The sequence below is a fragment of the Dunckerocampus dactyliophorus genome, chromosome 14 (assembly GCF_027744805.1).
Source record: "Dunckerocampus dactyliophorus isolate RoL2022-P2 chromosome 14, RoL_Ddac_1.1, whole genome shotgun sequence".
NCBI lineage: Eukaryota > Metazoa > Chordata > Actinopteri > Syngnathiformes > Syngnathidae > Dunckerocampus > Dunckerocampus dactyliophorus.
Window position 1 is genome coordinate 2,644,343 of NC_072832.1, and position 17,887 is coordinate 2,662,229.

The following is a 17,887-nucleotide window of genomic DNA, read 5'->3' on the forward strand; positions in this document are numbered from 1 at the left end:
TGACCAAGAAGAGAGTTCAGTGAGTCAGCGGGCTGTGTTGAGTGAAAAGCCAGACTTGCCTGTTCAGCTAAGGTAGCTCTCGGTTAGGCAGCTGCATCACAATGGTAACTTAGGCTAAACTCAATCTGGTCCCCTCCAGGTTATGTCCAGGCTTTAGTCTTAAAATCGGCTGTCAAAGTGTCGCTGTTTCACTTTTCAATTCCGGCATTGCGTCACCATTTAATGCGAACCTACGGAGCCTAGGAGGGGACGTGGAGACAAAGAAATTGCAAGAGCATTCCCTGATATTATCCATCTACAACGAGATAAGATTTTCATTTGAGGGAATACGCTACATATGCCCACTTTGTGAGTCGAGCACCAGGAGTAAAATGCAATATGAAACTAGGGCAATGTTAGCAGTCCTTGTGTGAGTCTTCTATTACAATATTTGCAGGAGGAATAAGCACTCCGAGGCATCAATCAACTGGAACAAAACTCTTCTTTATTATAACAAGGAAAAATAGGTCAAATTAAACAGGTTGTCACAACACGTCCACACTGCCATCAAGTGGTCACAGCATTTGAAAACTATATTTCTAAATGTGTCTGTAGGCTCTCAGTCGTACAGGAGTTGTCCATCTAGGGAAAGGCTTCTTGAGAGGTCATCTGTACTTCTGTGAAGAAGGTGTCGGACGTTTCGCTCCTTATCCGAAGAGCTTCGTCAGCGAACTAACAAGTGCTGGTAACCTAGGCCTTAAATACAGTAAGAGTGGGCGGAATTGGTGTGCCAACACCCTCCTCCCATTGGTTCCTTACACTGATCGGAGGTGCTAATGGCAGGAGAGGATTAGACAACAACTCCGCCCAGGCTTAGTGTCAGGAACCAATAGGAGGAGGGTGTTGGCACACCAATTCCGCCCACTCTTACTGTATTTAAGGCCTAGGTTACCAGCACTTATTAGTTTGCTGACGAAGCTCTTCGGATGAGGAGCGAAACGTCCGACACCTTCTTCACAGAAGTACAGATGACGTCTCAAGAAGCCTTTCCCTCGATATATTTCTAAATGAAAAAAGACGGTAAGTGTTACAATGTCAAAGTTGTGCAATATTGAGCGTTGATAAAAGACTAGTAGGGTAGAGTTTGTGTAATAATCAGTGTAAACGCTGCATGTTGCCATGCCAACGGTACTCCCTCACTCTATTGGCAGTAGGCCAGTCACGATAATCCATAAATCGAACAACTTCATGTTGCCGCCTCGATAATTTGACGTGTGCATGTTTTCATCGTCTCTGTTCCACACAGGCTGGATGACGAGAGGGTTCACTCTGCAGGTGTCTTGTGCACATTGGTTCTATAGTGCATGAACCCGCCTCTCATTCAGCCTCTATGTGGAGGCGGGGCTACTAGCGAGTGGATACCCAGAGTGCTGGCAGTTAGCAAGTTAGCAAGCAAATGCTAATATGAATGAAGGCACAAAAGCCATGGTTTCTAAGCCGAATGCCACAGCCCTCGTGTGGATGTGCAGCAGAGCCTTCGTCTCGACAGTCAACGCTTAGCGAGGCGTTTGATCGGCAACGTAAATATAAAAGGAAACAGCGCAAAATTAAGCAATTTGGGGCCCGAGCATCCATTATGTGTCATCTGTGATCTGCTGTGGGGTTCTGTTTGGGCCCACACGCAAGGAAGGAAGGAAGGAAGGAAGTAAGTAAGGAAGGGGAGAAGGGTGGTGGCGTGGTTTCTTGCTTTTTATGAGTCAGTCTCATTTAGACCGCATGGTCGCCGCCACTCCTGGCCTCGTTCATGAATCCATTTGTTTGATACTAAAGACAGAAAAACATGCGTTTTAGTCTTTGAAATCCAACAAACAGCATCCAGTAATTTACTGGATTTCCTCAAATACTGGCCGTTCCTCTCATGGATAGCTAATTAGTACCCGGGGCCTCCTTCACTTGAGACATAATCTACAATAAATACACACCTCACCTTTTCCCCTAATAACTAATTACCTCAGTTTAGAGATAGTATTATGTAATAAGTGGCACAGTGAGCTTCCGCCTAAGACGGGGGTGTCCCAAGTGCTGCCCGGAGGCCATTTGCGGTCCTCAACTGTTTTCTTTATTGGCCTCCGGCACATTCTAAAATTCTAATTTAACAACAAAACAAAAAAACCCAGCAAAAATGGAAACATCAGCAGTAACTTTACAATAAAGTAAATATTACAAAAAAAAAACCTAATCTAAGGAGAAAGTCGTAATTGTACGAGAACGTTGTCGTAATGTCATGGGGTCGTTTTAGTAACAAAGTTGAAATATTAAAGAAAGCCTGCAATTTGACAAGTAAAAAAAAAAAAGAAAAAAAAAAGAAAAAAGTAAAACTAGTGAGAGAAAAAAGTCGGATTTGTTGCAATTCTAGGAGAATATCATATAATATGTATGTTGTCAAAAATAGCACGTCAACTAATTTATTTCATTAACTGTGTTCCATTTTTTAGCGATATTAACACATACGCATCATGGCAAGCCACGGCGACATGACTGATATGGCGACAGACGGCGGCCCAGTGCAGCTCCCCGCAGAGTCTGACGCTCTTTTAAAACTTTATCCTGACCTGAACACATCAACAGCAGTGCGAATCCAACACCGTGTTATGCAACGACACTTCCTCATTGCCCAGACACTCCCAACATCACATCACGTCTTTATCATGCGTGCATGTGCGGTCTAAAGAAACAGAAGTGCAAAGAAAAGCAAGAAGCGGATATTCTTATCACTCACTTTGTCACAATTTGCTGCATTTAAGTGCATTCAGAAATCCCGTAAGATTTAAATCAAAACATGTGAATTCAACTTACGTAAATGACGTGGTGTCTTTGAACGCAACTCCTCATTAAAAGTTAAACAGTTAAAAGTCTGATTCAAGTATTCTGCTATTAAAGAAACCAGCGTTCGGCAAATAGATTTTCAGATGCGTGCCTGTTCGGTCGAATTTGGCTTGTTAAAAATAAGCGTCACACGACTGTAACGTCTATTCATCAAAGAGGAAGACAGTTGTGATTATGATGCTAAACGTGTGCATCTTTCAAACAAATGATGATTGATGCCAATTATGATGACTTGTTAAAACCCACGTGACACAACTATGACAGGCATTGTACGATACCAGGTGGTTGTACAAAGTAAATCACTGGTAAAGGGAGCAGACAACAGAAGGCACCCCGGTTGGTGGAATGATGCTCACAAAAGACCGGCGAGACCACTCGTAAGGAACAGCTACTATTGTTCCTAAGTTACAAACTGTGTCGTAATAAGTATAAATGAATACAATTCCTCTCTGATTCGGTGATCAACCCTAACCTGTGCTGCTGTAAATAGCTGAGCTGTGCAATCAAACCCAAGAAAATCTACTGGAGTTGAGCTGATCAGGCGTCATCTGTGATCTTCTCAGACTTTCCAAGTTCAGGCTGCAAAAGTCCTAAAGAACTTAACAGCGCCATCTCTTGACCTCTACATTTTCAGCTAATTTAAACACGTATAATCATTTATCCTTCTTTGGATCAAATACAGTAAAAATGGGCATAATCATTAATTTGAAAACTGATCAATCTGATTAAAAATTGTAATCATTTGACAGCACTGAGGAAAAAAGGTTATTTTAGAAGCAAAGAGTTAAAAACATTTTTTTTTTATTAGTTTGGGGGAAAAGTTATGATAGGAATGAAGTCGTAATTTACGAAAACAAAATTGACAAAGATTATTTAAGTGATAAGTACATATATACTGTATGCAGTACATATGGAAAAAATGATTAGACCACCCTAAACTGTTTCTTCAGTTTATTATTATTTATTATTTTAATGTCTGCTATAGAGATATGATAATATAGCTCATAAGAGTTTGACCTCAGAGCTGATATCTGTCAACTTCCATGCTTTTCTTGGTGATCACGTAACAAAATCACCTTAGTTCTTACGTGAACAGCTAAAGCATTGTACTGCCAAAAAATGTCACTCTTATGAGTTATTTTTCTTGCCATTGTTGTATTTGTCCAAACGAAGGTATCTTTAGTTGTATCCGGCTTTAAAATGGAGCATGGCTGAGCGCGTGTCCATTTTCACGCTGAGCAAAGAGTGAAGTTGATCACAAAGCTCAGATGGCGTTTCTTCTTGAAATGTAACTGCTTAGCATTGCTTTACAAAATCAAAGTGGCCCTTGCATCCTTTCATTTTTCACTATGTGGCCCTCGCTGTGAACAAGTGCGGGCACCACCCCCCCAAGAGAACATACTGTATCATGGCTGGGAGGCCTCCCGTACGACGCGCAACAGATTGTATGGTGCATCCCGCTCAAATCGAATGCATTTTGCCTTAATGCATAACTAGTTAGCTTAGCACAGGGAGGGCCGCATAGTGAAAAATCAGAGACTGGGCTGCGTTAAAGACGCCAAAACCGATCCAGGTCGATATATGCTAAGCAATCTGAACAAAACACCCACAAGTTAGTTTTGCGTTACAGGTGACAGAGCAAATTAGTGTAATATCTAATAATACATCTCATTAGTAACAAATTAATTTCATTTTTAAAATGAGCGTCAGGCTGAAAAAGAAAATGGCCTCGGGACAGAACCGGCTTAGTAAAATATGTCTTTATCTTGATTTTTCTCAAGCTGTCGTGCCTCCCTTCAAGTCTTTATGGGAGGCTCGCCTCACACGTTGAAAAATTCTGACGAAGACTTCACCGCTCTGTTGCTCACCAAAAAGGCAGCACCTACTGAGGCATGTAAGTTGTGTGTATCCATGTTTATGTTCCTGAGAGCTACAGGTCTTAATTGGTTCTTAATTGACAGTAAGTTTTTTTTAAACTCCAGTATTATTGGTTTAAAGTGATGAAAATCTATTTGGTCACTGAGAGGAACTCACCCCACTTATTGCCCACCAAGACAGGGCAAGCTGCATGCCGCGTGCTGTAGTCTCCCTCCCCACTGGGAAAGAGATTGTACCAGAACACAGCAGTACCCTGGAGAGAAGAAGAAGAAGAAGAAAACACACATACAGTAAGCCACTAATAAGAGTGCTGTGTTCCACAATGAGCCACAAGTCAGTTCTTTGGAAGGTAAATTCATGACCAGAAAGAGCTTATTATCTCACATACACATACAACATTCAATATTCACAGCAAGTAATATGGTAACGGCGACCTTTAGAGGTCTAACTGATGCTCCGACATCTGGGAATACTGTGGCGCCCCCTGCTGACACGTCACTCATCTACAACAGAAAGAAGAAAGGGCAGAGTTTTGCATCCTGTGTTTGTGTCATCGAAAGAAATGGAGAGAGAATGTGAGTATCAAGACTTGACTGACGTAGAAGAGCCACGTTGCGATGCGGTTGCCATTTCCCCGCCAATTGACATTCTGCTCGTCTTTCTGTGGAGAGACAAATTAAGCCACGTTCAGCGTCCTGGCATGAAAACATCCCAGCATGCAAGTGTGTGGACAAAGAGGGCATACCCTTCCAAAGTCGAAGTGAGGCTCGTACTGACCGCCAACGCCATAGTTTGCAACCTGTCGAGAAAAGTTTTCGATTTGGAGACAGCATTCTTGATAGGCACGGACACGTTTCCACACAGCGGTGCAGCTCAGATCGTTTGGGGTTTGCAGTGCTACAATTACACGACTGGGTCGGTTCAGTTAAAATGGACTCTGGTGTGGTTGTGTTTTAGTATACCTAATTACAGTTCATGTTAGTTGGAAGCCGGCAATAGTTGAGGAGAGGTTCCAATTCATGAATAATGATTGAAGTGGATGAGTGTTATGTATGAGCACTGCTTTTTTGCGCCTGTTTTCGGTGTTATTATTTTGCAGGAAGCATTCGATTGGACCCGCCCTCTCTGGAGCATCGAAAGGTGTGCTTTGCTGCTCCCTGCTCTGCTCGTGCTGTCTTTGTCCACTGCAGGCTCGCCCCCACGTCCTCGTCATGACACCGAGCAGCAGCCTGGCTTTTTCCTTAAGTTAGGTCCTTACATCCTCATTAATTATGTTCCCCTGGGTCCTAACTATTTATTGTGGGCTCGTCCGGGAATTGAACCTCTCGTGTGGAGAGAAAAATGTAGCCCTTACAACCAATGTTGTAACAGCATTAAGATGCACACTGCTCAGCCAGCATGAACAGTGAGTGAGTTCATAGTAAAACACAGTAAGGCGCACGAAACACACATGACTTTTCACACAGCTGAATAGCAACATTTTAAGCACATGCAAAGGTAGACAAAGCTGCTGGATGCCGGCTACTCACGATACAAACGTCCGTAGCTACGTCACGATTCAAACATCGCTCCCTTGCATCATGTTTTTTAAAAAAAAATAAATGATGGCCGTTTTGTGGTGGAATACGGCTGATTCTGAGTCCAAAATACTGACAGACAAGTCATGTAATATTCTGGTCACGAGGCATCAGTAATGTTACACTGATGGGGCATTACATGAAAGGTTCTCTCATTCCGTGTGGAAGTGGTACATTTTTGGTTTCTTACTTTGTATTTCTTCCCCACACCATTTGAAACAATTTAAGTTCAGAATAAACTTGTTTAGAATAAAATGGAGGCTAACTAGTTAGCTAGGTATGCTATATGACAGTGGTCCTCAACCAGTCCGCACAGAAAGAAAAAATAATTTCCATTATTTCATTTTTTTAATGTTTTATTTTGAAAAGTGGCCGGATTCTCTGTTACATCAAGTTTTGATGACTTATTGAGTGCTAATGTGCACATTTGTCTCAAGTTAATTCATGCTAGCACACTGCCTTTTACCACACGCCAACCAGCCATGTAATCATCTCTCTGGAAAACCTTGGCTGGAACTTGACACAATACATAATAAATAAGATAACTTAGATTGCTATTATGTACGAAAAAATGGTGCGGAAATGTGTATGTGCACAATAGGAGTGTAAAGGTGACTATAGGGGTGTTACGTCATGTCTTCAGAGCTCTAATAGTAAAAAGCGTATTTGCAGCGACTGCCATCTTGTGGAGTTAAGACACCAGCAGATTGCCAGTGCCAGTTTTTTGACCTGGCAGTTGTTGGCTTTTGTAGGCCATGAATAACTGAACAGTTTGGTATTTGAATTCTTGTCCCCCTTCTGCAACTGTGCAGTATGGTGGTCATAGGTGCATGTAGACACACTGCGGTCCAGTAAACGGGTCAACAGAATCATCACTCTGGTGACAATGGGAATAAATTTAAAAGAATGGGCCATTTTTAGTTCTGCAAATTAGTTTCTCTTGTTTACAATGTCAGCATTTTGGCAGCCAACCCCTCCACACCCTGCGGTGGACACACGAGCCAGGCTAGGCTTGAACTATTCCAAACCATACTGGAGCAGAATGAGATGAGCTGCTGGGTGGAAACATTTGTCAGACACGATCCCCCAGAAACACACCTGCAGTTCTTCTGCTGTGTCCATCTCCAAGCCCGTGAGATCCTCAATCCTCTGGTTGATGGCTTTGATGGCGGGATCTTCCATGTTTGAAATCCATGCGCTGCAACGGAGCAGAGCCGGTTGAGAAAGCGGAATCACCGGCACAGGAAGTGGATCAATAAATCATGAGGAAGAGAAAGACGTCGTGCACGGAGGCGTTAGACCCATAACCCCCTTACCTCTTGGCGATTCTGGAATCGGTAACGGCAGGACTCCCATTTTGCCTGCCACTCACCATGGCTCTCCTTAACTATGGTAGTTCACGCCACAAAAGGACCAAGGTGGATGGAGGGGGCAAAAATTGGAGACAAAAGTGGGAAGCGGACAGGGAGGGGGAGATAGAACAGTCAATAGTGTTTCATGAGGCGATGTTCAAACTCCTACTGGCTCACGGAAAAAGCAACTGTTAATAACAACTACAGCAGAAACAATGAGCAGGCCGAGGGGAAGAGAAGTGCCCCTGGCTCTAACCTCTAACCTTTTACTGATCTTGTAGGACGCTGTCTCCAGCACTCCCTTGGTGGGGTTGGAGATGGTGGCCCTGTGTACCTGTCAAGTGTATCTTGAGTGTTTTATGAGCACAAACGTGAGGAAAATCTAAAATCTACCTCACTTGTTGGTGCCACATTGAAAGAGGAGGTGCTTGAATGGTCAAAACCTCCTTCCCCATGTACCACCTCCGACCCGCACCTAGCTAGTGTATATGACCACCACTTCACGGTTGGACGGGATTTGAAAAAAAAGGGTTGATTGCACATTTTAAAAGAAAGCCTGGAACGCTGCTAACGATTCCTCGGTGAGCTACATGCTTGTGTTGCTCATGTCATGTCCTCCTGTCCCTCCTGGAATCTATTATGTTGGACAAGTGCAGAGTGACATTGCGCTTAGACACACAAAACTGCATGTACCAAGTAGGGCTGACTAAAAACACTTTCAAACCCTCTCAATTCCACATGTAGAGTTCCACAAACACTTGCAATACTCTATTGTGGAACCTCTGTGATTCATGTAAAATTGGTGAAAAACACCACAATAAATCAGTTTTTTCCCTTAAACCACAAAGCTGACCTTAATAGGAGCAAACACAAGTCAAGTGAACAGCATGGCTTCACTTATGAGTACTAAATGGAATACGGATTTGATTTTATTTTTTTGTGCCTTTTGGAATGTGCAGGGGACCAAGAAAAGCGAGCCACAAGCCGCAAATGACCCCCGCGCCGAGCTTTGGACAACCCTGCTTTTTTGGCAACAGAGCTTTTTCGTGTCGTAAGAAATGTGCAACATTTTCTCGTGTTTGAAGCGTATTTAACAGAACAAGAAGTTGTTGACTTGGTAGGGCTGGTTTCATTTTGTGCGTGCGCCCGCAGGACCAGTTAAAATAAACGTTCACAATGGTTCCTGGGCTGCAAGGTAGTGCTGATGTTAAATATAATGCCCTCACTCACAACACTGGGTGTGTGCAGCTTGCACAAACGCAGCATACTGTGTGGGAAATGAGTGCTACTATTGGTGTTAAAACTTAGTAAAAATGTCAGGACGCTACAGTCCTCTGCAACATGCACATGAAATAGACGAATGAGCAGTTAACATCTTCATTTCAACTTTTAAATGCTGCTTGACGGGCAACAAGGGATGCACATGCTGAGCAGCGGTGACGGGAATTCCTGTTTAGATTTGACGCACTGAATTGTGAACTGCACACACTTGCTAGAAGTAGCAGCTGCAGGACGCAGGTATAAAAGGGAGCGCTCAGATTCGCCGAGCGCCCGTCACTCCACCTACGCAGACATTGCCATGGCAACTCCAAAAAGCACGAGTGCGTACAGCGAGCAACGAAACATACAAGAGTAATTAAGGGTCAACGTGCCTGCCGGTTACAAAAACGGGCAACAATATTTTTCATGTCCACGCTGTGAGTCAAACATAAGATGACGTACCCTTGGCTTTGCCAACTGTTTGACCTTCTCAATTTCTTTGTCAGAGATGATGTCGAGGAAGCGGACGATGTACGGGCGGTCCCACTCATCTTGCTGCTTGACCGGTCCCAGCACATAGAAGGGGTTGCGGTTGTTGTCATAGTAACGGCAGAACAGCCGGCTTTCCCTACGTGGAGTCTGAGGGCAACAACCAAAAATGATTAACAAACGTGTAACTAAAAAGTCAAATGTTTGTGATTCTCACCATTTGGATGCCCTCTCCGCGACACAGCATTTCATACTTCTTCCTCTCAGGGATCAGACTGAAGGCTTTCTTCTCTTTCTTCTCCTTTGGCTTCTTTTCTGGCTTTTCTGGCGTCTCTTTCTTCTCAGGCTCTTTCTGTTCGTTTGCGTCGTCTTCCGCTTCGTTTCTCTGCTGCTCCTCCAGCTGTAAATTATCATGCTTCATGTTGTCTTTGACCGGATGCTGTGGGTCTGAACATTGGAAATAATTGAACATCACCACAGAAGGTTAGGGAAAAAAAAAACAAATACTTTGGAGACATGTTCTCACTCAACAGCATGAGAAAGTGTCTCTAAACTTTTGACTGGTATTGTATGTACGCAGATCAAAACATGAACAACATACGAGATCTAAAACCACACAAAATATGACCAATATCAAAATGTACTTGCTAAAAACTGGACTCATCTCGTATCTCGACCAAAAAATGGCATCAGGTTTGTTTAGCTGACATTTTGGAACGCAAAGAATCACAGATGTCTCCCTGTTTGTTTTTCCAAGATAAAAAAGTACTTTAGGAGGGGACTTGCCCAGTTCAAGTAGCCTTTTGGTGTACTCCAGGGCACGCTCCAGCTCCCCCTGCTGGTAGATGGCATAGCTGAGGTAGTCCAGCACCGTCACTTTATCCACAGTGGACTCCTCCTCTTCGTCAAGCTGTTTCAGGGCCTGTGCCATCCACAGCTCTGTGTGGTAGTAGTCAACGTCTGTGTAGGCGATCTTTCCAAGCTCGTAACAATCCTCCGCGGTCATAAGAGTCTTGTGCTTCACTCCTAAAATTGCAGAGGGTGACACAGAAGAGACCATGTGGTGTCTTTAAGGCCCCCTATTAAGCAAAAGTGACTTTTTAATGATGTTCTAACAGTAATATGTGTCCCCCGGAGAAAAAATTGTGTTGTCTCTATTTTCAGAGGTCCTCGCTCTGGCTGGAGGCGGGTGGACTTCGTGCCCCTGCTGCAGATTGGCTGTCTCGCTACTTAAAGCCGATTGTTTGCAGGACTTCTACTTTTTGGACATGGAATAGTTGGCGTCTTCTACTAGTGTGCCCGGGTGTTTCCGTGCAATCCAACCTGGCCCTCAGATTATTTTTTTGGTTTTATAACAGTTCATGTTCATGGCAAAAGCTTAGGTGGTGCACTGCTTCACCCTCCTTTGTTGGCTTTGTTGTACTTTGTGACCATCATTAAAGAGAGCCTCACGCCTCTGCGTCTGGGCTTCAGACATGCACAGCATGTAACAAAAACACAGCATGCAACAAAAGCATCTAGAATCTCCCTCACTTGTTTGCTGTACGTTTAAGAGAAGGGGACGATCACACTGTCGTTTTTTGAAGTTGCTGTTAGCATTTCTTCGTGTCACCTAGTTAAGATGCCGTTTCGCAGTTGAATACGGACTAATAGTCAAAAAATAAGCATAGTTAAGCAAATGTTATCTATTTTAAGCATTACCTAAATTAAGCATTTTCAAGCATAAAAATGTAGAAATTTAGACTATACTTGCTTCTTCAGTTTCTTGTTCATTATAATGCCTGAAACAACAAAAGGTACCTTTGTTTGGACAAATTACTGATAACAAAAATAGCTCATAAGAGTTAGATTTTCTGGCTGTGCAATGCTCTCGCTATTCATGTACAAACAAGTGATTTTGGTGATTATCAAGAGAAGCATGGAAGTAGCTAGATATCTCGATAGCTCTTCAATTCAACTCTTATGAGCTATATTTGTTATATTTGTGCATACAAATGTACCGGGCATTAAAATGGATCAATAAACTGAAGAAACAAGGGTGGTCTAATCATTTTTTCCATGACTATGTAGTATTCCTCACCAGTCATGAGATGTCTGTAACCAATTAACCACGATAAATGAGGGATTAATTAGGCGTGTGACAAAGATCATTAGCATTAAAGCTTTAGACCATCAGGTTTCCAGTTGGGATTTCTAAAAGCACTCTTAATTCCAGCAAGCTAAGCAAAAAAGTATTTACCAGGCAGGTTTCCTGTAGCGATGTTATTGGCATCCAATTTGTATGTGTCCTGCAAACGGAGGAGACCTTTGGCTGCCCCGGTCTGGTCGTCGTCCGTGGGGAAGTACTGCCTCTGGATGGTCAGGTTGGAAATAAAACCTGATAGAAAGACAGGAAAAGACGTCATACAAAACATCAACAGTTTCCAAACCACTTCTTGCTTGGGCTCTACCATCTGTGGTGTCACTGAGTACGAGGCTTTCCAGGTCGCTCCATTCAGTGTTCAGCCTCTTCATCAGCTTGAAGGCATTGACCGGATGGCCCAGGAAGCCCTCTGGGTCTTGTATCGCAACGGCCGTCAGAGCTTCCAACTTGTCAGCCCACCTGAGACAAAGACACAAAGAGTAAACTTGCACTTTATGTACAAATCACAACAGGATGGCCACCATTACTTTTTGACCCGCTCCAGCTTGCTCTCCTCAGCTTTGATGTAGTCCTTGAGGGACGTGACAAGATCTTTCTCGGTGAACAACAGGTCTGTCATCTGACCTGAGGAACACACGTTCACCAAGTCAACTCACAACCTATACAACACATCTAGAGTGATCTTTTACCTATGGAGGTGAAGAAGTCGTGGGCTGAGAGCGTTGGCCGACAGCTCAGCAACAGGAGACACCAACATAGCAGCACCTTCCTGTGGGGAGATGGATTCATATACGTGACATCTTCAACAAATTCTATCATAATCACTGCACCTATGCCGGCATTAAACACACCTCATGTTGTCATTCCTATGTCCAGCATCGCATGGTGCGGCTGATTTTGACCCGAAACGCAAGGCTGACATCACCAAGAAGGCAGGCGACTTAAGGAAGCACGGAAAAATTCAATGCACTCGGTGGTCCAACTGCAAACTCTACATCAACTAAAATGAAGGACTGGAGGAAGCCAAAGTCCTTGTTGCAAAACCATCAAAGACCTGGACATTGGAAGATTTCATCAAGTCGACTTGAAGGAAATTAAAGACAAGTCATAAAGACTTGATGCAGCTTTGAAGGCAATTTTTATTTTTTTATCTAATGTTTTAGTCATTCAAATGCATTCCTATTTAATATTAACAATTGATTCCCATTTTATCATTTTTCAAATGTTATTTATTCCCTTAATACTGCACAAGGTTTACAGTGTCATTATTTGAACTCCTACTTGCTTCTTGATTTTTTTTAATCACCATCCTATCATACAGGAAGTGGAAAAAAATGTAAATGACAAATGTCGGAAAGTGAAATATTGTAAGGGTCAACACAGTAATAGACATGGGGGGGGGGGGGGGGGGGGGGGTTTAAATATAAACTCAGCTTCTTTCTGCTGCAACGATGCCAAAGACGGAGATCTTAGTTTAACAGAATGGGCTTTGTTGGGTTGAAAAAGAAAACAAATCACCTCACGATGTAAAAGATACACATCTGCATGGTCTAACGGCCGTATCACAAGGGCAAATCAATGCATTGCTCATATTTAAATCAAACAACGCCAGTAGACCTGGCAATTTTCCCGCAGGATGTTGTCCGTATAATCGGGAATAGAATACAAAATGGACCAGGGGAATCATTTTTAAACCTAAGACTCACTTCTCCTGCCCTGTTGTGTTTTCGACAATTTAGAAAGTTTGCTGATTTGCACGAAAGGCACAGGCGGATCAATGTTCAATTAGTTGATTTTGCAGGATGTCTGTCTAAAAGATGCTATTGTGATAAGGATGTACCTTGCCTTACAAAGCATTTGCAAAAATAATGACCTCCCGCAAATAGTCGCCTCCTTCACCTTAACTCTCTGCGGTTGAGTAAACAGACGGTACTGTATGTATTTTGCATCTCTTAGCAACCCTAACCTTTTGTTCTGACAAGACATGCCAGTCCGAGCTGGTATTTGGTAGTTTATAGAATCAAAAGGTTGGGCGTGTGTGGTAACTCCCAAATTTCCTGTAGGTGAATGGCTGGCTGTCTCTACATGCCGGGCCTGGGATTTCCTGCGGTCGACCGCTCGGCCCACTGAGCCTACGACAGCAACGTGTGACCCTCGTGCAGGCTGAGCACAAGTAATGATGCAGAAAAGACCTCGACTAGTCACGCTGATTACAACTCCATGTTTAACACTGAACATTTGAGTCAATTTGCATTTAACTCATTAAATACCAAAGACGTATTTATAAGTTTTTATAAAACCGAAGGCCCGATCCCAACGACGCATTTATACTTTTACGTTACTTTGTGCAAGAGGCAAAAAGGTGTGATGATGCAACTCCCCACGGATTGCAGTTCAGGGCAATTTGAAGCCATAAAAACGGCCACAAGGTGGCAGAAGTGCATTCGATAAGAGCTCGGCATGGATCACGTGGATGGAAAAAAGACACGACGGGAAGAGACAGCGTGGAGGAGTGTAGCGTGCAGAAGGTTACGCATTGTGGGGAAATTTTAATGCACACACACGCACGTGGACATTTGAGCTGTCACAAAAGCAAAATATATTTGTGTCAAAGTGAAAGTTATGCTTGAAATGTATCTTCGCTGGTTTTCTCCCTTTTCTAGTCGAGAACTGATATTTTCCTGAAACTTACTGATGTGCTACTGCTGATTGCTAAGGAAGGGAAACCGGTAGATGAAAGACGATGAAAGACGAGAGTCTGATCTTTCCTTTGGTAGTTCCATGTTTGTATAGCCATAGAACACTATATTCTGTGCGCCTTGAAAGATCAGTCAAATGGTCTAAAATGGCCGCTACTGGCTGGGATTGAATAAGTTCAACAAGCACTAATGGTTTGGAATCAGACACAGGTTTGTTGCTCTGGAAGCAAGACGCAGACTCAGATAGGTTTTTTCCACACGGACCATCATGTGAAGTATTTTTCCCCTTTTGGTCCACCGTTCACAGGGGCGAAATAAAAATAGTAGCGTCACGTCTTTCATACTTTGCAACCTGAAAAGCAGGAAGCAACCGAACACATCTTCAACAAATTGCACCATAATTACCGCACCTTGCACATATTCTGGCATTAAACGCAGCTCATGTCGTCATTCCTGCATTAGCATGGCAAGGTGTGGCTCTCAGTGGAGCGCTACTTTTGTAGGATTGGCTGTGGCAGGCTTATTTTTAATAAATGGAGATTGATTTTGACCCAAACTGTGCAAAAATCTGCCAAAAATAACCTTTATGAATGACAGTGCATGATATGCTGCTTGTTGCTATACTTCAGTGAACTCAGTAAGAAAAAAAGTCAGTCTTACAATTAAAGGGAAAACATAAAGATTGTGTATGCATCTCAGGGCTGCACAATTCTGCAAAAAATGTGAGTTACAATTTTGTTTAAAAGTGAAAATGTGATTCTCTGGGATGATTTTTTCACATGCGTACACACACACACACACACACACCATGTTCTTACTTTTTAAACCACAGGTGTTTTTTTTATTTTATATGTGTTATTGTATCATTATTATTAGACTTCTCATTGCAAAAACACGATTATCCATCACGTCAAAAAAAAAGGCACGATCACTCAATCATACATGTAATAAAGACAAGTCAAATGAAGAGTCAATTAATTACAACACATTCACAGATTCGAACTTCTGGGATCAATAACGCCCAAGAGAATGTTTGTTACACAGCAAACCCTACCTATTTCCAACCGTGGCAACACAAAAAGCTACAAACTATTTTTTATGATCATAACGAGCCGTCCGCTGTGCAGTTTGACTTACATTGATCTCTGTGAGAAGCCGGCAGCGGCAGTTAGACAGGAGCGCAGGGACCGTCTACAAATGTCTTCAGTAAGTAATAAAAGGTAACTATTGGCTGTCGTAGAAGTCTCTAGGAGACATCATTGGCTATTTTGCATATTATTTACATATGATGATGTAAGACACAAGCGTCCACACTCACATTCATACCTACGGACAATTTAGAGTCAACAATGAAATTCACATGCACGTTTTTGGAATGTGGGAGGAAACCAAAATACCCGGAGAAAATAAAAACATGCAAACTCCACATCGAGATTCCCAACGAAGATTCAAACCCATATCTTCCGGAACTCCTGATTGTGTGTAACCAAAAGATTTGAAACAGAAACCTCTTTCTCTTTTTGTTACTTCTGTGGAGGAAAAATAGGCAATATTTTATGGCGTGTTTTTTATTTTGCTGCTGTACATTACTTTTCTGCGCACGGCGGCCTAGTGGTTAGCATGTTGGCCACACAGTCAGGAAATCGGGAAGATCTCCGTTGGGCATCTGTGTGGAGTTTGCATGTTTTTCCCGTGCGCGGGTTTTCTCCAGGTATTCCGGTTTCCTCCCACATTCCAAAAAAAACGTGCATGTACAGACTCTAAGTTGTCCATAGGTATGAATGTGAGTGTGATTGGTTGTTTGTCTATATGTGCCCTGCCATTGGCAGGCAACCAGTCCAGGGTGTACCCGGCCTCTCGCCCGAAGTCAGCTGGGATAGGCTCCAGCATACCCCCGCGACCCTATTTATAAGCGGCATAGAAGATGGATGGACATTACTTTTTTTGTCTGTATTCTCAAACTCACTGCTGTAGTATAACCAGGAGAAGGTTTATTGTTTCTTTTTTCGGTATCGATTTTTGTAGATGCGCCAGTGAGCATTTTGCCAAAATAGGTAATAGAATCGCACAGGAGCTGGAAATAGAAAGAGTAAAATAAGCCCACTCGTGGTGTACCCTGAAGAGGCCCCATGGAGACTAAGAGTTGATATATCATGACTAGAAGTTAAAAAGACAGGAGAGACAGTGAACCTACTGAGTGCATCCAGTTATTTGGGAGAACAATAAGATGACTTCGTACAGATACTGTATACACACATGGGGCAAAAAAACCAGACACGGGGACAACAGGATTTGGGGTGACTGTATTAGGAAAAGGAGTGTGCATACACAAAAGAACAGGGGCTGGATTAAAACATTGAGCAACAAAACATTGAAAGTTGTGGGGAAGAATGACACTGGATTGTGTGAAGAATGTCAAGAAGAAGAGTCAGTTGAGCATGTGGTTCTGAGATGCAGGAGGTATAGTGCACAAAGAAGAGGGAACTGATGGGAGTGGGAAGGAAGAACACTAAGAGGATTACTGAGCATGGGTGGAAGGACACATGAAAGGAAGTTGTTTGACTATTTAAGAAGCACAGGGTTTTTTTTAATAGAATATTAGGGAAGGTGTTCTTAGTGTGGAGCATCAACGTGTTATATTTATTCTGGGGAAGTAAGTGTATGTTTCCGTGTGGCACTAGTGAGCCTTTGAATGAAAACTACCTAAAGGGGGCGGTAATGCACTAAGGTGATGGATGCCATAATACCATTTGTAGACGGTCCCCGAGTTCACTCTTGCTACCGGCTTCTCATAAAGATCAGTGTAAGTGAAAGCACAAAACACGTCTCGTTTTGTTTAAATAAAACGTGTTTCAACGGTTAGAACGAGGTATGGTTTGGTATGTAACAAACATTCACTTGGAAGTTATTGATCTGTGAATATGTTTCTAACTTTACCGCATGTCAATGAATTTAACCCTGGGAGAAAATAGGGATGTTCCAAAGGGGATTCAAACATGACAATGTAGGCTGAGAGGCTGACCACTACTAACCACGGTTTAATTTAACTACGTCATATTAAATGGAAATAAACAGTGGAACCTTGGTTATTCATTCTTTCCAGTAGTGACCGGAAATTTTGTGGCTACCTCCTATTTTCGCCTCCTTTCACTCATGTACCACTTTTAACAGTCAATTAAAGTGACTTAAAAAGTTGCTGCATTATTTTGTATGTCCTTATTAAGCAAATATCACTTAATATCAACGGAAAACACATTGAAAATGTCCTGCTTGTGACTAACTGTCACGTTTGCTAGCCAGCGGTAAACATATGTCGTTTATACGAGCTCTTTTCTGTACATTTTGGTGATTTCAGGGTGACTCACTTTCCTCTGCTGCTGCGCCCATGCTGGGTCCAGGAGCATGTCCCGGTCCCACTCATCCTCCTGCATCATGTACTCATCCTCGTTGCCGTTGTCGTAGCGCACCATGCTCTCCATGTGGGTCATGGTCACCATCTTTGTGCCGTCGTTTGCTGATAAATGTGAAATGTTATTAGATGGGAGCTATTTACACCTCTCTCTCTCATACACACTTTACCCTTGTCCCCCCGACATACAGACGTCCGGCCCTGGTGGTCTGCGT

The 17,887-nt window shown here is 42.9% G+C and overlaps 1 protein-coding gene across 1 annotated transcript; it reads right to left on the bottom strand.

Moving 5' to 3' along the window:
* Positions 1-987: 987 nt before the first annotated feature.
* On the bottom strand, positions 988-17,873 carry LOC129194098 (prolyl 4-hydroxylase subunit alpha-1-like). Its single transcript, XM_054799019.1, has 16 exons — positions 17,843-17,873; positions 17,629-17,777; positions 12,254-12,329; positions 12,092-12,188; positions 11,872-12,023; positions 11,661-11,798; positions 10,208-10,447; positions 9,639-9,868; positions 9,395-9,571; positions 7,637-7,707; positions 7,419-7,518; positions 5,489-5,542; positions 5,342-5,404; positions 5,178-5,246; positions 4,900-4,996; positions 988-1,803 (listed from the first exon to the last, which is right to left on the bottom strand). The coding sequence occupies exons 2-16, from the start codon at positions 17,758-17,760 to the stop codon at positions 1,730-1,732; spliced, it is 1,770 nt and encodes a 589-aa protein (XP_054654994.1). The 5' UTR covers positions 17,761-17,777; positions 17,843-17,873; the 3' UTR covers positions 988-1,729.
* Positions 17,874-17,887: the final 14 nt, after the last annotated feature.